The 24,691-nt window shown below is 38.0% G+C and overlaps 1 protein-coding gene across 1 annotated transcript; it reads left to right on the top strand.

The window, feature by feature from the left end:
• Window positions 1-268: 268 nt before the first annotated feature.
• Window positions 269-24,410, top strand: LRIT3 (leucine rich repeat, Ig-like and transmembrane domains 3). Its single transcript, XM_001139031.7, has 4 exons — window positions 269-453; window positions 3,596-4,068; window positions 19,735-20,040; window positions 21,740-24,410. Exons 1-4 carry the CDS (start codon window positions 338-340, stop codon window positions 22,882-22,884), a joined length of 2,040 nt encoding a protein of 679 aa, XP_001139031.3. The 5' UTR covers window positions 269-337; the 3' UTR covers window positions 22,885-24,410.
• Window positions 24,411-24,691: the final 281 nt, after the last annotated feature.

A 24,691-nucleotide genomic window follows, 5' to 3' on the forward strand; every position in this document is an offset into this window, starting at 1 on the left:
TTAAGTATATTTTTAAGGTGTAGTGGCAAGTACATCCAGAAGAAAGGGATTTAATAGGCATTTTCTTGCAAATCTAGTTACGGGTAACTATGGAAATTGCTTGTCATGTGTTTGATTTTCATTTTCCTTAGAATGTGTTACTTTGCTGAAACTGTATTCAAAGGCTGGATCAATTGATCTCCTGCAAGATACACTTGAAGGTTAAGTAACTACAGATCTCAGCTAATCCCATGTAATCTGCTGTTACTAAATGGCTGTTTGTATTCCAGGCATACCAGGTTCTGAATGCTTAGGATTCGGTTTTTACCTTTTGTTTAAATAACCTCTAAAAGGAGCAATGCATCTCTTTGCATGTCTGTGCATTGTCCTTAGCTTTTTGGAAGGAGTGGGCTGTTTGTGTCCTTCACAGTGCACCTGTGATTATCACGGCAGAAATGACGGCTCAGGATCAAGGTATGCTCCTCTGCTTGTTACTAAGTGTTCTCATTATTTTGACAAAAAGGACCCAAACAAGAAAACCTACTTTTGAAAGCAAATGTTTGGGGATCAGAAATCGCAGAAGAGAATGTTTAGTGTCCATAAGCTTTAACTTAATTGTGTTAATACTGGTTACCTACTCCTTCACTGTTTTCATTTTGAGCAGTTTAACTCTCAAAGGCCTCTCAAGGTATTGGAAATTTCTAAACACATTCTATGTTCCAAAATTTTTATTATGCTCATGTTCACAAATCGTTGTTTGAGATCAAACGATTTAAAGGTGCATGGCCAGCTAAGCCCTTGATTATAGAAAGGCTAAGAGGGCAGGCTGAACAGGAGCTGCGTGACATGCTCAGATCCTTTGCTTTCACGGCTCTCCACTTCCTTTGAGAATTATTCATGCCAATTGAATGGCAGAAAGAAAGATCTCAAGAGTGAAGTTAGAGAGGTTAATAGTTAGAATTTTTCATTTTAAGCTGATGGAATTTACAAAATAAAGAAGATTGAAAAAGATACTGTCTGTTTCAGACACTGCAGGATCTCACAGAAGTTATTCAATCTCTAGGTTGCTTTAGCATCTACCTGTGTAGTGAGAAGAGTTATTTACTTATAATGTGCATGAGGCCTTTTAGATATGTTAAATGCAAAACAGAACTCTTGCTAGCTAAACACAGTAGAACTTGAATTTTTTTTTGAGAGGTTATTTAATAACAAAATCAGGTTATTTGTGTCTTGGTTGAAGTAAACGGTGTCTCAGATAAAATAATTTAAAGAGTTGCCCAATTTATGTCTTATAACTTTAAACAAATAAATAATAATAAATAAGACATATTTGTGAAAAGCTTATCTTGTTATTGTATAAACTTTAGTTAACCAATTCTTGGTATTTTTTGAGATATTCACTGGGTGGTTAAAGACAATGAAGAGAATGTAGCAAGTTAAAGACCTACTTGTCCAGGGACGTGTAGCAGTGAAGGATCAGGCCAGGGTACTTTTGAGAAACTATCACAGAAATGTTTCCTTCTTTGTGGTGACCCCATTATTGATGGATTTTATAAAAATTATAGAATATTAGGCCTGGCAAGAAATAATCTAGTTCAACCCCTTGTCAGTTTATAAGTGAAGAAACTAAACTGTATGGAGACCAAATGACTTGTCCTAGATCATATAATTGTGTTGATGTAGTAACTAAGTTCATAAAGATGCTAGATCTTTTAGCGTACAAACTAGGCTTTCTTCTATGATAGCATGCTGAGATACTTATTTTATTTATTTATTTATTTTGAGACAGAGTCTCACTTTGTCAGCCAGGCTGGAGTGCAGTGGCACAGTCTCATCTCACTGCAACCTCCATCTCCCGGGCTCAAGCAATTCTCCTGCCTCAGCCTCCCAAGGAGCTGGGATTACAGGCATGTGCCACCATGCCCGGCTAGTTTTTGTATTTTTAGTAGAGATGGGGTTTCACCATGTTGGCCAGGCTGGTCTCGAACTCCTGACCTCAGGTAATCCACGCACCTTGGCCTCCCAAAGTGCTGGGATTACAGGTGTGAGCCACCGCACCCGGCCAGTACTTTCTTAATGAGTAGAAACTGCTACCATTCTGGTATAAAGTAGTACTGAAATCTGTGATACAAAATAGAGATGAAAAGTAAGAGATATCCCTACAGGATTTCAAAGATTCCATGAGGTCTTTTCCTGAAGTTATAGAAAGGACATAACACTACCACTACATTGCAGCTTTATGCTGCTTACGTGTGTATACATTATGAGCTGGTTTTTCAAATCCACTGATTTAATGTCATATGTTTCACTAAAGGGTTATTTTATTGTAATTATTTACTAAATTTATAGTGTGCTATAATTTAGATGATACTTTGCAAAACTTCTTATTGTTCATTTTTCATAATTCAGATGAGTATCTCATAGGAGATAAGTCTTTTTCCAGGCTAAAATGAATCTAAATTCTCAGATTCCTCATACTTTAAATTTACACATGGGACAGTGTTGCCTTTCTTTCTTTCCTTCCTTCTTTCTTTCTTTCTTTCTTTCTTTCTTTCTTTCTTTCTTTCTTTCTTTCTTTCTTTCTTTCTTTCTTTCTTTTCTATTTTGAGATGGAGTCTCGCTCTGTCACCCAGGCTGGAGTGCAGTGGCGTGATCTTGGCTGACTGCAACCTCTGCCTCCCAGGTTCAAGCGATTCTCCCACCTCCGCCTCCTGAGTAGGTGGGATTACAGGTACCTACCACCGCGCCTGGCTAATTTTTGTATTTTTAGTGGAGTCGGGGTTTCGTCATGTTGGCCAGGCTGGTCTCAAACTTCTGACCTCAGGTGATCTGCCCACCTTGACCTCCCAAAGTGCTGGGATTACAGCCATGAGCCACATTGCCCAGCTGGGACATTGCCCAGTGTTGTTTTTCTATGCCTGTTTTATATGTGCCAACAAACAAGATCAAAATGTGACTTGCTCAAGGTCAACTCCTAATTTCTGGTTTATTCCTTAGGCAGAAAGCAATGTGCAAGTCACGTTATTAAAACAGAGTTCAACTTTAAACATGTACTGTGAACACTTTTTTTTTTTCACCTAAATAAATTATTCTCTGAACAAGGATTGATTTATTATTTTAACAGGGGGTTCTTTTAAAATGGGCCATTTCCTAAAGAGGTGCACTTTAAGTTGGACAGAAGTGGTTTTGAAAGGTGGCTGTGAAACCCACTAGCTGGGTGACCTTGGGAAGTTACTGAATGTTGGTGGGCCTCAGTTACTTTCCATGTAAAACCGAGGTTGTTGACAGTAGCAGCAAATACCTACTGAGTACATATTCTGTGCCAGGAAGTTGTAGAGTTTTACATCCATTGTAATTAATCATCCATAACAGTGCCATATGGGAAAATGAGGTTGAGACACTGGTGAAGTGGTTTTCCATGGCCACAGAGGAGGTGGCAGACCTTAGACCTTGGTTAGATTTGAACCAAGGCCCTCCTCGGCCTCCCAAAGTGCTGGGATTACAGGTGTGAGCCACTGCCCAGCTGAAAATTGATACATTTTTCAAATGAGAAGTATTTTTTCCAAATGGGTGTTGGAAAGTGAGTTTCCTCACATTGTTCATGTTGTGACACTAGGTTGGTGCTATGTAATGACATGGATATGAACGAGCTGCCTACGAACCTCCCCGTGGACACTGTGAAGCTTCGCATAGAGAAGACTGTCATCCGCAGAATCTCTGCGGAGGCCTTCTATTACCTGGTGGAGCTCCAGTATCTCTGGGTGACTTACAATTCCGTGGCCAGCATTGACCCCAGCAGCTTTTACAACCTGAAGCAACTGCATGAGTTGCGCTTGGATGGGAATTCTCTGGCTGCTTTCCCTTGGGCATCTCTGCTGGACATGCCCCTTCTGAGGACCCTGGACTTGCACAATAACAAAATAACCAGTGTGCCAAATGAGGCGCTCAGGTATCTGAAGAACCTTGCCTACTTGGATTTATCAAGCAACAGACTCACCACATTGCCACCAGATTTCCTGGAGAGCTGGACTCATTTAGTTTCAACACCTTCTGGAGTCCTAGACCTTTCCCCAAGCAGGATTATTCTTGGTAAGCTCGCAAGCCTCTGGGCTTTTCATCTATAGTTACTTTGCTATGCATAGCTTTTTTTGTCCAGTCTTTTAAAATTTGTTGGATTTGGCTTTTTACTCTGTAATTGCACTTTTACTGGAATAGTACCTTATTAGTTAACCTAGGTCAAGTTACCTCTTTCTCCTGTGTAAGGTGTAAGAGCTGTGTGTGTGTGCATGCATGTGTGTACATACATGTGTGGAAAAGTGGAGAAGAACTTGCATCATAAATGGAGAGAGGACCATTTCTCTTAAAGAGCATCCAGCTGAGAGACAGAATCCACCAACTGCATAGACTCTTGTGAGCACAGCATTGCTCCATACTCTGGTACAAAGTTCTGCTCAGTTTGCTTTTCAGCTCTTCATTAGGTTCTTCAGGAGCAGGAGAGGGGCACTGGCATCTTTATGCGATAGCAGTGGCTTCATTAGTTAGGAAGAATAGCTTCTAAATTTCCTTAATCTAAAAAGAAATGGTGGAAACACCAGTTATTTTACTGGCCCCAAATGGTTCTCCTAACTGATTTGGTCTCTTAGTTTAGCTGTGACTAGTTTTGGAATTTTGAACTTGGTCTTGTTTAGGTTCTATGTGTATTTCTCTGGTTCTTCTTCTTCTTATTATTATGCTTTATGTGCAGAACTTGTAGGTTTGTTGCATAGGTATAAACATGCCATGGTGGCTTGCTGCACCCATCAACTTGTCATCTACATTAGGTATTTCTCCTAATGCTATCCCTCCCCTAGACCCCTACCCCACAACAGGCCCCAGTGTGTGATGTTCCCCTCCCTGTGTCCATGTGTTCTCATTTTTCAACTCCCACTTATGAGTGAGAACATGCAGTGTTTGGTTTTCTGTTTCTGTGTTAGTTTGCTGAGAATGATGGTTTCCACTTTCATTCATGTCCCTGCAAAGGACATGAACTCATGCTTTTTTATGGCTGCATAGTATTCCATGGTGTGTACATGGCACATTTTCTTTATGCAGTCTATCACTGATGGGCATTTGGTTCGAAGTCTTTGCTATTGTGAATAGTGCTGCAATAAACATACATGTGCATGTGTCTTTATACTAGAATGATTTATAATCCTTTGGGTATATACCCAGTAATGAGATTGCTGGGTCAAATGGTATTTCTGGTTCTAGGTCCTTGAGGAATTGCCACACTGTCTTCCACAATGATTGAACTAATTTATACTCCCACCAACAGTGTAAAAACGTTCCTATTTCTCCACATCCTCTCCAGCATCTGTTGTTTCCTGACTTTTTAATGATCGCCATTCTAACTGGCATGAGATGACATCTCATTGTGGTTTTGATTTGCATTTCTCTAATAACCAGTGATGATGAGCTTTTTTTTCATATGTTTGTTGGTTGCATAAATGTCTTCTTTTGAGAAGTGTCTGTTCATATCCTCTGCCCACTTTTTGATGGAGTTGTTTGTTTTTCTTTTTTCTTGTAAATTTGTTTAAGTTCCTTGTAGATTCTGGATATTAGCCCTTTGTCAGATGGATAGATTGCAAACATTTTCTCCCATTCTGTAGGTTGTCTGTTCATCACTTTGATGATAGTTTCTTTTGCTGTGCAGAAGTTCTTTAGTTTAATTAGATCCCATTTGTCAATTTTGGCTTTTGTTGCCATTGCTTTTTGGTGTTTTAGTCATGAAGTCTTTACCCATGCCTGTGTCCTGAATGGTATTGCCTAGGTTTTCTTCTAGGGTTTTTTATGATTTTAGGTCTTACATTTAAGTCTTTAATCCATCTTGAGTTAATAAGGTGTAAGGAAAGGGTGCAGTTTCAGTTTTCTGCATATGGCTAGCCAGTTTTCCCAACCCCATTTATTAAATAGAGAATCCTTTCCCCATTGCTTGTTTTTGTCAGGTTTGTCAAAGATCAGATGGTTGTAAATGTGTGGTGTTATTTCTGAGACCTCTGTTCTGTTCCATTTGTCTATATATCTGTTTTGGTATCAGTACTGTGCTGTTTTGGTTACTGTAGCCTTGTAGTATATTTTGAAGTCAGGTAGCGTGATGCCTCCAGCTTTGTTCTTTTTGCTTAGGACTGTCTTGGCTATATGGGCTCTTCTTTGGTCCCATATGAAATTTAAAGTAGTAGTTTTTCCTAATTCTGTGAAGAAATTCAATGGTAGCTTGATGGGGTTAGCATTGAATCTATAAATTACTTTGGGCAGTATGGCCATTTTCACAATATTGATTCTTCCTATCCATGAGCATGGAATGTTTTTCCATTTGTTTATATCTTCTTTTATTTCCTTGAGCAGTGGTTTTTAGTTCTCCTTAAAGAGATCCTTCACATCCCTTGTTAATTGTATTCCTAGGTATTTTATTCTCTTTTTACCAATTGTGAATGGGAATTCACTCATGATTTGGCTCTGTTTGTCTATTATTGGTGTATAGGAATGCTTGTGATTTTAGCACATTGATTTTGTATCCTGAGACTTTGCTGAAGTTGCTTTTCAGCTTTGGCTAAGATGATGGGGTTTTCTAAATATACAATCATGTCATCTGCAAACAGAGACAATTTGACTTCCTCTCTTCCTATTTGAATACCCTTTATTTCTTTTGCCTGATTGCCCTGGCCAGAGCTTCCAATACTGTGTTGAATAGGAGTGGTGAGAGAGGGCATCCTTGTCTTGTGCCAGTTTTCAGAGGGAATGCTTCCAGCTTTTGCCCATTCAGTATGATATTGGCTGTGGGTTTGTCGTAAATAGCTCATATTATTTTGAGATACATTCCATCAATACCTAGTTTATTGAGAGTTTTTAGCATGAAAGGGTGTTGAATTTTATAGAAGGCCTTTTCTGCATCTATTGAGATAATCATGTGGTTTTTGTCACTGGTTCTGTTTATGTGATAGATTACATTTATTGATTTGCATATGTTGAACAAGCGTTGCATCCCAGGGATGAAGCCAACTTGATTGTGGTGGATAAGCTTTTTAATGTGCTGCTGGATTCAGTTTTCCAGTATTTTATTGAGGATTTTCATGTCAATGTTCATCAGGGATATTGGCCTGAAATTTTCTTTTTTTGTGGTGTCTCTGCCAGGTTTTGGTAGCAGGATGATGCTGGCCTCATAAAATGAATTCCTGTTTTTCTTTTTTTCTTTCTTTGTACCTCTGGTACCTCTGGTAGAATTCAGCTGTGAATCCATCTGGTCCTGGGCTGTTTTTGGTTGGTACGCTATTTAATTACTGCCTCAATTTCAGAACTTGTTATTTGTCTATTCAGGGATTCAACTTCTTCCTGGTTTAGTATTGGGAGGGTGTATGTGTCCAGGAATTTATCCATTTCTTCTAGATTTTCTAGTTTATTTGTGTAGAGGTGTTTATAGTATTCTCTGATGGTAGTTTGTATTTCTTTGGGATCAGTGGTTATATCCCTTTATCATTTTTTATTGAGTCTATTTGATTCTTCTCTCTTTTCTTCTTTATTAGTCTTGCTAGCGGTCTATCAATTTTGTTGATCCTTTCAAAAAACCAGCTCCTGGATTCATTGATATTTTGAAGGGTTTTTTCTGTCTCTATCTCCTTTAGTTCTGCTCTGATCTTAGTAATTTCTTGCCTTCTGCTAGCTTTTGAATGTGTTTGCTCTTGCTTCTCTAGTTCTTTTAATTGTGATGTTAGGGTGTCAATTTTAGATCTTTCCTGCTTTCTCTTGTGGGCATGTAGTGCTATAAATTTTGCTCTACACACTGCTTTAAATGTGTCCCAGAGAGTCTGGTATGTTGTGTCTTTGTTCTCATTGGTTTCAAAGAACATCTTTATTTCTGCCTTCATTTCTTTATGTACCCTGTAGTCATTAAGGAGCAGGTTGTCCAGTTTCCATGTAGTTGAGTGGTTTTGAGTGAGTTTCTTAATCCTGAGTTCTAGTTTGATTGCACTGTAGTCTGAGAGACAGTTTGTATGCCTTCACCCTAAAGAGGCCTAGAAGAGCTGTGGCAAGATGAGGGCGTTTATAGCCCTATCTTATCCATATGAACAGGCACCCCTCATGCATCCATTTATAGGCTCTCCGCAAGGGTCGCATTCCATTCCCAGAGCTATGAACATCTGCTTTTCTGAGATAGGAATCTTGGTGATGTGAAACCTCCCTGACTGCACATCCATTCATAGGCTCTCTGCAGGGGGAAGCACATTACACACTGTTGGCTCATTCTGGCAGTCCAACCTGGCATTGTCTTTACACAATCCTGCATGCAATTTTGTACTTACAATTATCAGGAGCATTTCATCTTTTATTCCATAGCAATAGTTTCAGGGGGTCTCCCTACATCTCCTCATTTTCTCTGATTTAAATGAACCATAGCAATCATAGCTTGGCACTGATCATGATTGGATTGAATAATATTTTTTCCAATTTTACACATGAACAATAAACCAATAGCACAAATTATACACAGAACAAAATTACCGGTAGTGGATCCTCCCAAAGATTTTACTCATTGAATGGGGTTGAGATTAGATAACCCCTCAGAGATACCATCTAAAACTTCATCACTGGGTAAAGAAGTTAAGTGTGCTTGAGAGGCCTCAAAAATCTTTTCTTTTAGCTTGCTTATGTCTAAACTCAAATTATCTTCACTTCCTTGTAAACGGCGTTTTACTCATTCCCAATTGTGAACAGACTCATTATATTGGAATGGAGCTATACAAAAATCAGAAATATTCCAATCACATTGCATTTGTAATCCGTGTTCTAAACTCTTAATTCTATCTCCCATCCATATAATAGTTTGTCTTAGATCATTAATTTGATTGGCCAATTTTTGATCAATACCTGACTGAGAATTCCACATTCGAATAGAATTTTTTTGCCATTTATCCGCAAAATGAGCAGTTTGAATAGATTGATGTAATGCAACTCCAGCAGTAGCAGCAGTCACCGTAACAGCAATCAAGCCCATTATTACTGCAATTAATGTAAAAATAAATCGTTTACTCCTTTTAAGAATTTTCTTTAGAATATTATTAATAACATCAATAGAAGAGGAAGATTTCCAAGGCCTATGTAAGGCTACAGGGAGCCAACTACCTTCTCTGGCTCTGACTATTAAAATACTATGATATTGATTAAAGGATGAGTCAATACAAGTATACAAGTAACAATTAACACAGGTAATTATGTTGGTTTTTGAACTAATATGCATCTTTCCTACTAATAACATATATGGTGGTTTAACACAACTTTTAAGTGGTATAGTTTTGTTGGACTCCATATAGATAGTATATATATTTTGGGATGGTACTCTTTTTTGTGAATGTGGGGTGGGGGGAATAGGTTGTATGAGAGGTGGCAGGGGGACATTAGCAACAGGGGGGTATAAGTCCTCATAATCTTTACTGTCCCATCTTTGAATTGACCTTTTGATGATTGCCATAGTGATATTTTTGGCTGTGTGGAAATAGTAGTGTAAATCAATCTGTTGTCTTAGTTTTCAAGGTGACAAGGTGGATTTACTTATAACCCTTTCTCCAGCCCAAACTCTCATACCAATCATAGCTATGGTTAATCTCCATAATTCTGAATGTTCAGGTCCTAAGTGGGGAACAACGAGCCTTGGCTTTGGAGGGGCAATCCCTGCCCCTTTACACTTTAAAGGAAAAAAGGAGTTAAATCTATGATATAATAGGGAAGGGTTGTCACTACTTTTTTGATAAGTAATATCATAGAGAAAATGTTGACAATCTCTGTGGCCTTGAGAGCAATCATTAGTAATATGACCTTTGGGAGCCCAATCAACAATGGTGTAGTGAGAAGAATTAAATAACACAGTTCCTTCTGAACTACTACAATCCTTCCATATTAATTTGTCAGCATTTGAAGACAAGTTGAGAGGACACACAGGTCCTAAAGGCTTATATTGGGATGTGTGAATATAATCAGCGATTCCTATTTTGATCTGTCTTAGAGGTTTTAATGAGAGCCCTGATACCAAGTGTCCTAAAGGAGGGACAGAGTGACCAGATGGTAGTGTGACCTCCAAGGTTTGAATATCTAATGAGAAACATCCATTAGTGGGTCCCAGGCACAAAGGTGGATACCTAAAACCTAAAGTGATATTGAAAGGGGTTCCTTCTTCTGAAGGTTGGGCAGGACAACGATCATCTACAGAACCAGGCATCCAAATACTATCATTAACATAGACCTCAGTAGGAGCGTCCATCCATGTCATGGCTCGAATAAGAGGAGGAAAAGGAATATAGGCCCAATATGTATAGTTTTTAACAGTCTATAGAGTGACAGAGGGTAGAAGGAGCAATGTCATCAGGAGGAGGCAGAGGTTGAGCTGGACCTGGATCGCTGGAGACAAGTTGTTCAGGATGGCTGACTGGATTGTCTGTTGTAAAGGAGTTAGCATGGTCATTTTCTTCTTTTTTGACAATTGGATGTGTTAGTTGTTTCCTGCTGTGGCATTTTTTCAGCAAATTTCTCTGTCTCGTTGTTGCATGCATCTTCAGGACACAATTTCAGGTGTCTAGCAGTAATCTAAACAGGAGATTGATGTTCACCTGGGGAAACACAAGCGTAGCCTCTTCCCCACATTAAAATAGAAACTTTTGACCATATATTAGATTGAACATCTTTCCACCATACTTCCCTTCCTTGGTTTACCATGGGACGGTTACCAGAGAAATGTTTTTCGACAGCAGTAACAGAACTAGATTTAGGAATATTAAGAAAATTTAATGTGAGCAATGCCAAGTTTAGTTGTATGTGAGGGGTAGACAACTCCTTATCCCCCTCTTTTTGTTTAAGTAATTGTAATTTTAAAGTTCTGTTACTTCTTTCTACAATAGCTTGGCCTTGTGGGTTATAAGGAATACCAGTAATATGTTTAATATGCCACTGATCAAGAAAATTTTTAAAAGCTTTACTGCAATAGGCTGGACCATTGTCTGTTTTGAGCTCACTAGGAATTCCCATAACCACAAAACATGAAAACATATGTTTTTTAACATGAGAAGTGGCTTCTCTGGTTTGACAGGTAGCCCAGATGAAATTGGAAAAGGTGTCAACTGTGACATGCACATAAGCTAATTTTCCAAAAGATGGGTGCCAGATATTGCAGGATCTGGCCAGCAAACCACAATGCAACGGGGCTCTTTCTTTGTTCCCAGGCAGATCAGCAGGTCAAAAAATAATAGACACACACAAGATAGTGAAAGCTGGATCCAGGGGGGTCACCACCTTCTGGTCCCGCGGTGCCACCAATGCACTGGATATACCAGCATTTATTATTAAGTTTAGTGAGGGTGGGGGTAGGTTAGTGAGGGATTTAGGGTCATTTGATTGTGTGTGTGAGATGGTCACATGGGGATGAAGTAATTCTTTAACATAACATCTGTATGCAGAAGTACAGTATACAGAGATAAGAATTTACAATATAGTGTGTGCATCAGTAATTTCTAACAGAGCCTTAAAACAGAAACACAGTCTTTTCATAACCTATGATTAGCAAGATATTAATCAGCAGTAACAGTTGCAGCAAAAGCTGGTTACAAACAATCCATAGAAACAGGACGTGAAGCTAGACAACCGGTTAGACCAGAAATTCTCAGAAGGAAGTATGCCCTAAAGAGGCCTAGAAGAGCCATGGCAAGATGAGGGTGTTTATAGCCCTATCTTATGCATATGGACAGGTGCACCTCATGCATCCGTTTATAGGCTCTCCACAAGGGTCACATTCCATTCCCAGAGCTATGAACATCTGCTTTTCTGGGATAGGAATCTTAGTGATGTGAAACCTCCTTGACTGCACATCCATTCGTAGGCTCTCTGCAGGGGGAAGCACATCATGCACTGTTGGCTCATTCTGGCAGTCCAGCCTGGCATTGTCCTTACACAATCCTGCATGCAATTTTGTACTTACAATAATCAGGAGCATTTCATCTTTTATTCCATAGCAATAGTTTCAAGGGGTCTCCCTACATAAGGTGAGGCTTTTCAATTACTCTTTCTCTTCTACAGGAGTAAAAACATCAACTTAGTAAAATTGTCCTTTATTGTATCCATGAATACTTAAACTATTGCCCTGCAAATAAACATTGGAATTAACTATAAAACCAGGTTTTGTTTTGCAATGCAGGTAAATTTCCATGGCCTGTTTCTCAAGATTAAGTAAATATTTACACAGGCATATTCTGTAAGTCCTGACACTGTTTGTCTCAGAGAAAAAGGCCTGTGGTAGAATAAAACATAAAATGCTTTTTTTTGGGGGGTGTTGCTTTACTTGTACCCAAATTTGCTGAATTGTAAACATGGGCTCTTTTCCTATTTGAAATGGAGTTTGCCTGAAGGACGGTGGCAGCCCTAGTATTTCCAGACTTTTCTAAAATGGTGTTAATTTAGTTCAAAAAACACTTATCAATCTCTGTAGATGTGCCCCACCCGTTTTTGGTTTGAGGAAACAAATCCACATAGGTAAGGTTTATGCCTTGCTGGGTGCTCTAATCCTCACCCTCTTTCTATAGTTGGCAGAGTCAAGTTTCAAATTTACAGTTAATCTCCAAAGACATCAGTCTTTATTTTTTAAAACCTTGTTTTTAATGGAGACATTAAGGTATACTTTGTATAGGTGGAATGCAGGATTGTAAGTCTACAGTTTGTTAAATTCTGATAAATGTATACCCTTACATAACTTACACCATCATCAAGATACAGAATATTTCCATTACCTCAGAAAGTTCTGTGTTTCTTTCCAGTCAATCTTGCCTCACCTATTTGAATTTTCATCACTATAGGTTAATTGTGCCTGCTCTAGAATGTTATGTAAATGGAATCATATAAGATGAACCTTTGTGCCAGGCTTCTTTCACTCAGCATCATGTTTTTGAAAATCATCCATGCTGTCGCATGTATTGGTAGTTCATTATTGCAAAATTGTATTCAATTGTATGAATGAAGCAATTGTTCATCCTTTCTCCTGATGTTGGACACATGGGTGTTTCGAGTTTGGGGCCATAATAAATTAAGCTGCAGTTAACATTCTTGTACAAAGCTTTTTGTGGCACATGTTTTCATTTCATTATCTTGGATAAATTCCTAGGATTGAAATTGCTGGATTATAGAATGGCTATATGGCTGGGGGCCATGGCTCACTCCTGTAATCCCAACACTTTGGGAGGCGAAGGCAGGCAGATCACTTTTAGTCAGGAGTTTGAGACCAGCCTGGTCAATGTGGCGAAACCCTGCCTCTACTAAAAAATACAAAAATTAGCCAGGTGTGGTGGTGCATGCCTATAGTCCCAGCTACTCAGGTGAGGTAGGAGAAACCTGGGAGGCGGATGTTGCAGTGAATTGAGATCATGTCACTGCACTCCATCCTGGGTGGAAAAAAAAAAAAGAAAAAAAGAATGGCTATATGTATAACTTTTAAGGAAACTTCTTGTTTTCCAAAGAGACTGTATAACATTATACATTCCCACTAGCACTGCATGACAGTCTGGTTGCTCCATATCCTCACCAACACTTAATGTTGTTGGTCTTTTTCATTTCAGCTATTCTGGGGGGTGGGTGGGTCAGGAAGCGGTATCACAATGTGTTTTTAATTTCCATTTCCCTGATTATTAATGGTGTTGGCCAGATTTTCATTTGCTTATGGGTCACTGTATATCTTCCTTTATGAACTATCTTTTGCTTAATTTTTAAGGGCTATTTGTCTTTTCTTTATTGAATATAAGTCTTTTGTCTGTTATATGCACTGTGAATATTTTCTCCAAGGCTGACTTGCCTATTTATTTTTTCCTGGTGTCTTTGGTAAAAAAAGGTTTACATTTTGATGACATTTGATTCATTAGTTTTTTCCTTTTACAGTTAGTGCTTTCTGTGTATCATCTAAAACATGTTTGCCTACCTCAAAATCACAGATATGATATTTTCTTATAGTTTTAGCCTTTATACTCAATTTTTAGCTGTATATTCTTAGCTCTTAAGCTTATAGCTATTATCCATCTCAAAATAGTTTTGGAGTATTGTGTAAAGTAGGGGTTGAGGTTCATATGCTTGCAAACACGTGTCCACTTGTTCCAGCACCATTCATTAAAAAGACGTTCCTTTCCCTACTGAATTGTTAAACATGGTTGTCTCCACAAAGCTGAGTAGGCATAGTCTTTGCCTTCAAGGGCTTATAGTCCTCAGAATAACTTTTGTACAAAAATTTATTGCTCACTTTTCACACAAAAATAGCGCATTTAGTCCAACTATTCTGATGCATATAAATACTATTCTTTTAGAAAGGATAAAGTTCACTTGTCCCATCCAAGAATAGTTATATAAAGTAAACTAATGCAAATTAGTGTAATTGTAGTTGATGTATTGCCTTGAAGGAATGCAGTGCAAGTAACAGTTTAACTTGAGAGAGTTCTCTTACCTTTGTCCTCAGAAGAAAAAAACACTTAAATATATTCAGTTCTTGGATCACTATTTTTATTCAGGTTTTAAAAATTGTACCTTTGACCTTAGAAGTTTCAAGCTGGAGTAAATAGACATTTTATTTTTGAAGGATTTAAAAATATTTACATAACTTTTATATATAACCAGTGAAATTAATTTTTTATAGAATTTTCTTTCACCATTGATACATTTTTTAATAATTTCAAAGCATGAAATAAATTGTTAACATTGTATAGCTCTTTAATCTTTCCCTATGTAAACATTTATACTCCAGATATTGCTGCTTTAACATTTTTAAATTTTATTTTATTTTGAAAGAGTATCTCACTTTGTCACCCAGGCTGGAGTGCAGTGGCACAAACCATGACTCCTGGGCTCAGTTGATCCCCTCAACTCAGCCTCCTGGGTAGCTGGGACAACAGGCAAGTGCCGCCACCATACCCAGCTAATTTTTGTATTTTTGTATTTTTTGTAGAGACAGGATCTTGCCATGTTGCACAGGCTGGCCTTGAACTCCTGACCTCAAGCAATCTTCCCACCTCAGCCTCACAAAGTGTTGGGATTACAGGTGTGAGCCATTGTGCCTGGACATTTTTTTATTTGTAAATAATAGCGCTTATGACTGTCACTATGACTCTAAATGTTTTTAGATGGCAAAGAGATGAGTTATGATAGAAAGGGTATTAGATTAGGATGCTAAAAAAATCTGGGATGTAGGATTCTAAGCCATTTACAAAGTCAAGATAGTAATATCTTTGTGCTTTGGCTTCCTTTGGTGTAAAATTGGAAGAATAATACCAGATTCCAGAGGTGGTAGAAGGCATAACATGGCGGTTAAGAGCTTTAACCACTGTGGTGGGTGGTTAAAACCTTTAACCAGCATGGTGGTTTAAGATCAGGATACTGAAGTTCAAATCCTGGCTGTCCAATTGTGTGACCCTGGGCAGATTCCTTAAGCTTCCTGAACCTTGGTTTTCTCATCTTTGAAATGGGGATGATAATAGTACTACCTATCCCATGCTTTTGTGAGGATTGAGTCAGTCCATCCTTCAGATGCTTAGTGCTGTTGTTCTTTGATCTCCTGAATCTCTGCATGTCTTGTGAGCAGAGGCAGACATTGATTACCTTTTATTCTGCACTATCTTTTCAAGGATTACCTTTTATTCTGCACCATCTTTTCAAGAGAACAGCTTTGGAGGTAGAAATATATCTCCTTCCAGAGCAAAGGGTGAGCATGCTTACTACCCAGTATAATAAAGATGTCTCCCTTCAGTGCTGTGAGCAATGAGCTCCTTCAACCCTGAGCAGGAGTCTTGTGTCTTCTACCAACATCCATAAAACGATGGCAGGCAAACTTGCCCATATCTGAGAAGTTTCCCAGAATGTGGACCTCTCAGTGCTAAAAGCAAGAAAGTCCTGGGCAAACTGAAATGAGTTGCTGGCAAACTGGAATAGGTTGGTCACCCTAAAGTAGGGTCAAATCTCAGAGCCTCTGCAGTTTTGGACAAGCACGGTCTTTGCCACATAGGAAGCAATCAAAACTTGTAACTTGCATTGGTAGTATTACATAAAGAAAAAAATCTGGCATAAGTTGAAGTGTTTTCAAAGTATGAAATAGTCTATACATATTATATAACTGAATAAATTTGATGTGCTGGCAGATTTAGAAATTAATCTTAAAATTAAGTAATAAAATAGCTATGATGAGCATAGCTTTTATATATAAATTTTGACACAAATTTATAGATATAAAATATAAGTAACCTTTTATTTCAATATAAATGTTTTAGTATCATTCTATTTATGAATTCTTACTATATTAAGCTGGGTGTTTACATGTTCCTTTCTAAATCTTTTGATTGTTTTTATCTAACTTAAAATATCCCCTTTCCTCCTCTTAGGCACTATGACAACATCCCTTTGCCCTAGAGGACACTTGCCAGTTTGCGTCCTGTGCTCTTCTCTTTGCTGGTTTTCTCTCTCGCTCAGGGAGCAGACATGTGATTGGATCCTCACTTTGAGATTTAATTATTTGTGAGAGGCAAGCCATATATTTATTCATTGATTTCCTGCAAACTACAGCTCATAATGCTGACAATACCAACTGATAGCAACATTTTTAATCTTTTATAACTTTTTGTAGAGGTTATTGGCACATTATACACAAACTGACCTGATTAATTTGTTAAACTGTGTGGGTCACAGTCTAACAATCTAATTCCAAATTTAGTTCTTTATAATAACATTTACATGTATATAAGGCAAAACTGGTTAATGTGAAAAATACGTGTACAAAGTAAAATAAACTACTGAAAGGATTTCTGCCTTTGGAAGAGGTTCATGATTCCCCCTCCCCTCCATTTTAATAAGTAAAATCAGTTATATTGTTTATAAAAGGAGAATTGACTACTTTTAGTCTGTATTGTAGTCAAAGTTGATAAACTGGCTTCACTTTGTATGATATTCACATTTGAACTGTGTATCAATGTAGACATAGAAAAGTCACAAACTTGAAAGATTTAAAAATAGCACTATTAGGAGAGTCTAGATCCACTGATTATCTTTAGCACCTCAATCAATAGAGATAAAAATGTTACAAATTAGGCATTCTATCATATTCTTCTGCTTTTTACTGAGTGATGATGGATTTTAGTGTTAGTTTGTTGTTCCATCTTTGGTTTCTTTTAGTCTATGATCATTATTTTTATTTTATAGGCTGATAGAACGTTACGGCTGTAAAAAGCTCTAGCATTTATCTAGTCAACTCTCCCATTTTGCCGATGAGAAAACAGGCTCAGCAAGGTTGCATCACCCAGGTCACAGAATTAACTAATGGTTGAGCCTCATCAGGAACCCAGGCACAGTAAAGTTGGTGAGAATGTCATTTCCTATTACTTTTAAAATTCCTCTTTCATATATTTAAATCTGGCCTTCACATATCAGGTCAACTAATACGTACAATAATGACTGAATATCTAGTGTGGTATCTGGTGGTGAAATGGGTTTTTGAATGTCTATGAACTGACTACATTATTATAGGTGTTTTGGTATCTATCAGATCATATCTCCACCATTACTTATGTACTTGTTTTGAATTCTTTCTTAGTAGACATACAGATTGTATTACATTTGGTTTCTTTTGTTAAGATCAAGAAAATATGGACTCTAGTATAGGGAATATGTTTTGCGTGAATGAAATTTGTTACTTATTCAGAGATTGAAATGACTATATTTTACAAAAGATTTTAAGTACTATGTTTAGCAAGAAAGGTTAAAGGTCACTATGAATAAACCATTGTTCAAAGTAATTTCCATGAATTATATAATTAAAAATTCATGCAACTCTATGAAAGAACTACTGCATTCTATAGATGAGGCTGAGAGAGGTTGTTATTATAGATATCTCATGGGGGTGAAGCTTGACAGAACCAAGATTTCAGCCCAGACATTAGGTTCCAGAGCCACACTTAATCATAGCAATATAAAATAAACTAGAAAGTCTGCTTACCATATAAAATTGGATGAAAGAGCCAACAGTTAAGAGAATAGAATTCAAATTAATATTGATTCAATAACTAGGTATAGATTAACAAGATTAAATATAAGAGGAAAAGTTTAAAGTTATTCACCCATGGAAGAAAAGCATACTTCTAAAACAGGAGATGAAAAAGTAAACTTTTACCAATCCTGGCAGAAAAATATGAGCCAGTCATGACTTGCTATTATAATTTTTAAAAAGTATAATAAAAATATAGAATTTATGAACTAACAGTTACATTTCCAGCATGGTTAGAATTTGTAAAATTGCAGTTTCGTCTTTTCTTCTCAATTTATAATCCACTCCATTAGTAAAAAGCTATAACCACAAATCTCTGTGATAAATTTTTTTCTATCTTGGGCTTTATATGAGGCTGTTATAGAACATCACCCCTAAGATCCTAGAGAGACTTTTGCCTGACAGAATGCTCTAAAGCTCCATCTTAGATCCTTCTGAGATTTTAGCACAAAATTTTATAGTCACGCCTGGATTCGATGTTTGCTCTGAAGTTCTATCTTAATCTGAGAATTTTGGAGAGGCCGAGAATAAGAAACAATTTTTTAACTGAACTCAGCAAATTTCGATTCCTTTATATTTAACAGTTCTTCTTTAACTGTTGCCTCTCCTTTATATTTTATTACCTAAAACACACCAGGGAGTAGTTTTCAATACTCTTTGTGGGACTATCCTTAGGTAGACCACATTGCATTGAGTATGTTTTTGATTTTCCATGTGGACCACAGGTGACAGTGCTGCTAAACTTTTTGCTACTCCGTAGCAAGGATCCTCTTTCCTCTAGTTTCCAGCAACATTTTCCTCACTTTTCTTCAAGCCCTCACTGATAGCCTTCTTGAAGGCCCAAAGGCTTCTGCTAACAATTCTGAAAGTGAGACATCCTGAAGATGCTTGCAACTGGAAGCTGTCCGCTAACCGCATTGCTTGCAGCTGATTCTCTCTTGAAGGGAGTACTGAGCAAGTCACCTTCATGGTCACCATATATGACATTCATGCCAAGCCATGTTCTTGCTTCCACCAGTCTTTCTAGACTTCTCTACTGCCATTGCCAGCGTCTCACTCTATATTTTTTGCCACACAAAGCTTGCATTACCTCAATACACCTTCAAATCACATAAAACCATAACCTATTCCAGGTTGAGTTAGGTGTCTCTGAGCACCCTATAATACTTACAATACTGTAAGTACTTTCATAGCACCTTTGAAAGATCTTTATTACTGTATTATGGCATTCTATGGTACCTGGATTAAAGTCTTGGCTCTGACACTAATTAGCTTTGTGACCTTGGCCAAGTTATTGGGTCCCTCTGAGGCCTCATCTTTAACATAGGGATAGATGAAGTCTGAGCTTCATCTTTAACATAGGGATAATAATATCATTTTCTCATAGGATTATTGAGATTACATGTGATAATACAGGTAAGTGCTTAGTACATAATCTAGCACAGAGTGAATGCTCAATAAGTATTAGCCATGATTATTAATGATCTGAACTAACGGACAGGATATGTTCACCGAGATTGCTGGATTGCAGAGCAAAACTGACATAAAGGTGACTCTGCTTCATCCCTCAAAGCACTTCTGTTTATAGGGAGACCGTGTAGATCCCTACTTTCTCAAGAGGCAGGATGTAAACTGAAGTCATCAGAATAATCTTTGTCAACCTTTCCCACCTTCTGTTTTAGGTCTACAGGACAATCCTTGGTTCTGTGACTGTCATATTTCCAAAATGATTGAGTTGTCAAAGGTCATTGACCCTGCTATAGTGCTTCTGGATCCACTGATGACTTGCAGTGAACCTGAGCGCCTCACAGGAATTTTGTTTCAGCGGGCTGAATTGGAGCATTGTCTGAAACCATCAGTGATGACCTCAGCCACCAAAATCATGTCTGCTCTGGGCAGTAATGTTCTACTGCGGTGTGATGCCACTGGCTTCCCCACCCCACAGATCACATGGACCAGATCTGACAGCTCGCCAGTTAATTATACAGGTATTTTCTTAATTCAGCCCCATGATCAAAGGAGTTTACTAAACTTTGAAGTTAACATCATGTGTTGTGTGATTTGAAATTAGCTAGTTAACACTAATAAAATATTTCAAGATTATTGGGTGCAAGGGATTTTAAAGGTACATTTTATTCATTAGTATTCTCCTCAGTTTATCTAACTACCTAGATAAAATTAAACAATCTAAACTCTTTTTCTTAGGTAGAATGAAACAATGCAGTGGATGGATCAATGGCAGACAAGGCCTTTGTCTTGCTTCATCAACTTGGATACAGCTTACTTCAAAATGTACAGCCTTTACAATTTTTTAAAAAGGGCCTTTTGCTGGTTGGGTGCAGTGGCTCACGCCTGTAATCCCAGCACTTTGGGAGGCCGAGGTGGGTGGATCACCTGAGGTCAGGAGTTTGAGACCAGCCTGGCCAACATGGCAAAACTCCATCTCTACTAAAAATACAAAAATTAGCTGGGCTTGGTAGTGTGCACCTGTAATCCCAGCTACTCAGGAGGCTGAGGCAGGAGAATTGCTTGAATCTGGGGGGTAGAGGTTGCAGTGAGTTAAGATCGCACCACTGCAGAGTAAGACTGTCTCAAAAAAAAAAAAAAAAGAAAAAGGACGGGGGGCTTTTGTACAAGTCTCTCATTTTTGAATAATTATTTAAATAATAAATTACATGGACACCTTATTATGAATCAAAAAGTATAATTTTTAGAAATATTGATTATATAGACTTTTCAGATCCTAGTGTGACAATGTGTATGCTTTGTGCCCAATTTCAAGAGTGATATTCTGACAATTAAAGTGATGTATTTTTAAAACTCTTCAATATTAAACTAAAATTCAGGTTGAAATAATGAAACCTGATGGAAATAAAGAAGTTAAGGCCTAATGTTCCTATATATAGGTAGTCAATGGTCCACAGTTTCAGCTAGTGAGTTAAGTTTTGGGCTACTGGGCTACTGTTCTGCGCATTATTATTATTCTTTGAAAAGCTTCTGAAATCAAGGAAGAATGAAAATATACCCAGATATCAGAGTTTAGGATAGCAAAATTCTGATTTTTTAAAAAACTATATGTTATTCTGCAAACAAAAGAATCCATGATTTGCCAGTTTACCTAAGTTAAATATAAAATAAATTATTCGGAATACAAATGATGACTCTGCCATGCCAGAAAATGATCTGCTGTACCTCTGGCTATAGAGATATATGCATTTTATTACCATGAAAACATATAATAAGAAATACTTAAGTAAGATCTTATGAAAAACATTCCATAGAATCACAGTGACTTAAAATTGAAAGGGACCTTTGAGATTACTTCGTCTCATCCTCTTGTTTTATAAATGCAGAAACAGAAGCCTAAAGATATGAATTGACTTATCTACAACCAAACACTGTTTAGTGGGCAAAAGTTTCTAAAACCCAAGTGTCCTGATTCCCAGCCTTTTGTCTTTTAAAAATACTATTCCCTGTACAGACCTCACAACACCTGGCAGGTCCTAGACCTTGATGTAAGCAGTTTGCAGAACTATCACCCACTGTCAGAGACTTGCAGGGTGCCATTTCCCTCTTGGCTTCCGTGAGAGGATGCATGTAGAGTGGATAGTTGTTTCCTCCTCAGTTGGCATGGTGGCTTGAATTTTCTTTTTGTTCCTCACAGAGTATACATTTGTTTTCTTCCAGTAATACAAGAATCTCCAGAGGAAGGAGTCAGATGGTCCATAATGAGCTTGACAGGCATTTCTTCCAAAGACGCTGGGGATTACAAATGTAAGGCCAAAAATCTGGCTGGGATGTCAGAAGCTGTGGTTACTGTGACAGTGCTTGGCATTACCACAACTCCAATACCACCAGACACTTCTGAAAGAACTGGAGATCATCCTGAGTGGGATGTCCAGCCGGGATCTGGAAGATCTACATCTGTATCTAGTGCATCATCATATCTTTGGTCCTCTTCCTTCTCCCCCACATCTTCTTTTTCTGCTTCTACTTTGTCTCCTCCCTCTACTGCTTCCTTCTCTTTATCTCCTTTCTCCTCCTCCACTGTTTCTTCAACCACAACTCTGAGCACAAGCATCTCAGCAAGTACCACCATGGCCAACAAGCGATCATTCCAGCTCCACCAAGGTGGGAAAAGAAATTTAAAGGTGGCAAAGAATGGAAGTAAGCTTCCTCCAGCCAGCACAAGTAAGAAAGAAGAGCTGGCATTGTTGGATCAAACAATGCTTACAGAGACAAATGCCACAATAGAAAACCTCAGGGTGGTCAGTGAGACTAAAGAGAGTGTGACATTGACGTGGAATATGATCAACACCACACATAACTCTGCAGTGACTGTGTTGTATTCCAAGTATGGTGGGAAGGACCTGCTGCTGTTGAATGCAGACTCCAGCAAGAACCAAGTAACCATAGATGGCTTGGAACCCGGTGGGCAATACATGGCCTGTGTCTGTCCAAAAGGAGTGCCTCCCCAGAAAGACCAATGCATCACCTTTTCTACCGAAAGAGTTGAAAGAGATGATTCTCAATGGTCTCTCCTTCTCGTGGTGACCAGTACTGCCTGTGTTGTTATCTTACCATTGATTTGTTTCTTGTTGTACAAAGTTTGCAAACTGCAATGTAAATCAGAACCTTTTTGGGAAGATGATTTGGCAAAGGAGACTTATATCCAATTTGAGACCCTGTTTCCCAGGTCTCAAAGTGTAGGTGAGCTCTGGACACGAAGCCACAGGGATGACTCAGAGAAATTGCTGCTTTGTTCTAGGTCAAGTGTGGAATCTCAGGTGACTTTTAAAAGTGAAAGTTCCAGACCAGAGTATTATTGCTAAGGTTCTGCAGCTCAGGTGCATGTGAGCTACAAAACTAGCATCTAAGGGTATAATTGACCCTAGGTTTGGATGACTTTTGGACAGACTTTCACATTGTACATGAAAATCACAAATGGAATGCTTTTAAGTATGTTTAAAAAATACCATGAGACCTCTGAACTGAAAATACAAATAATGTTGATTTTTTTTCTTGTGTGGAAAAGGTCTACAGAAATAATTTTTAGAGTGGTGCTTAATAAATTATTAACACTTTTTAGGGTAATGTTTTAGTTCTTAAAAATAAGTTCATGTGAAAGTAGCAAGTGAACTCTGTATTTAAAAATATAGTTTTTTGAGTCATGAGGAAACATTAGCAAAACCAGCTAAGCCTTGATGTTTATTCATGTTCGAAGTGCATTATAGCATTTGCTGTGGATGTTTTCTGACATTGCCTAATGGAGAGCGTGGGATCATAAAGGATTTTGTGTTCACTAAGGTTAAATCTAACTCACGGGAGAGAGAGGGCGCTGTCTCTTGGTACCATTATGCATTATGATACTATAGAGTTGTGTTCATATTTCTTGTAAGAAAACTTTTTGCTTTTCTTTAGAAATATAGGTATTAGCAAAAGTAAGTATACAAAGAGGATTATGACAAATAGACCATTTCTTTAAAAATGGTAACTGTTGCATTTAAACACATCTGCTGACAGATTATATGGATATTTAAAAATAACTTTAAATCAATCTTTTAATATTTTGCTGTTTGCTCTTATTTTCTCCCTTCTTTCTTCCTTCCTTGTCTTCCCTCCCTTTCCTTCCTTCATTCTTTCTTTCTTCTGCTCTGTCAGAAGATATACAAGTAGCCAAAGCATCACGAGCCAAGCTGTTTGTCTTTTGCCATATTGTCTTTTGATTCTCTTGATAAAGAGAAAGCTTTTGAAATTACTTACTGCCCTTTGAAAGTCTGTTTTACAACCCCAAAGGATATTTTAGGACTTTAAAAGGGAAGCTTCAGTGGATTCATTTGGTTAGATTCTTTTCCTAGGTTAAAAACATCGGGGAACTTAAATACATAGGAAAGGAGTTCACAAATAAAATTTAGTTTTTTTAGAAAGAGAATATTTTAATAACTGTAGTATACTACAAGAAACATCTCATGGCTTTAAGATTAATGATAGCGATAAGGCCCACTCAAGCATCTCACAGTGGTGATATTACATGTCACTTAGCAGGATGCAACCTGGCCTAGGGATTTCCAGAAGACAAGGCCACCTCAGCACAGATGCAACTTTCATAAATTTTAGAACAAAGCCTAACCTTACTAGATTAAACTTGCTCTATGAAAGAAACACTTGGTAATTGACCCAGACTGAATACATGTATAAGAAATGGGAAAGATCTCCCAAACTCTGAGAACGGTCCTCAAATAGAAGCTCTCCTAGTCAGTTGGTCATCTGACCTCTGACTATATCCGGCCTATGACACCAGCCAGCTCCTGCTTTCTGTCTTGTAAGAGCACTGCTGGAATAAACTACTTGAGCATTAGATGGTGTCTAAGACTCATCTTTGATGACAGGGATAAATCACCCTTGTGAAGCTGGCTAGCTGGGACCACCCAAAACCTCAGAACACAACTAGCAGTGAGGATGAAATTTGAGTAAGCCAATGAGTGATGACACCCATTTCTATAGGAGGATCAAGGGAGAGTGGCCAGGGCCTGGCTCTGATCGAGAGATTGGGTGAGGTCTGAGGAACACTCTACAGTGGGTCTGGCAGTTTTTGTTCTGTTTTCACATCTGTTGCTGCCTTCTATCTTTACTTTGTGC

This window comes from Pan troglodytes, chromosome 3, assembly GCF_028858775.2.
Source record: "Pan troglodytes isolate AG18354 chromosome 3, NHGRI_mPanTro3-v2.0_pri, whole genome shotgun sequence".
In the NCBI taxonomy this organism is placed as follows: Eukaryota; Metazoa; Chordata; class Mammalia; order Primates; family Hominidae; genus Pan; species Pan troglodytes.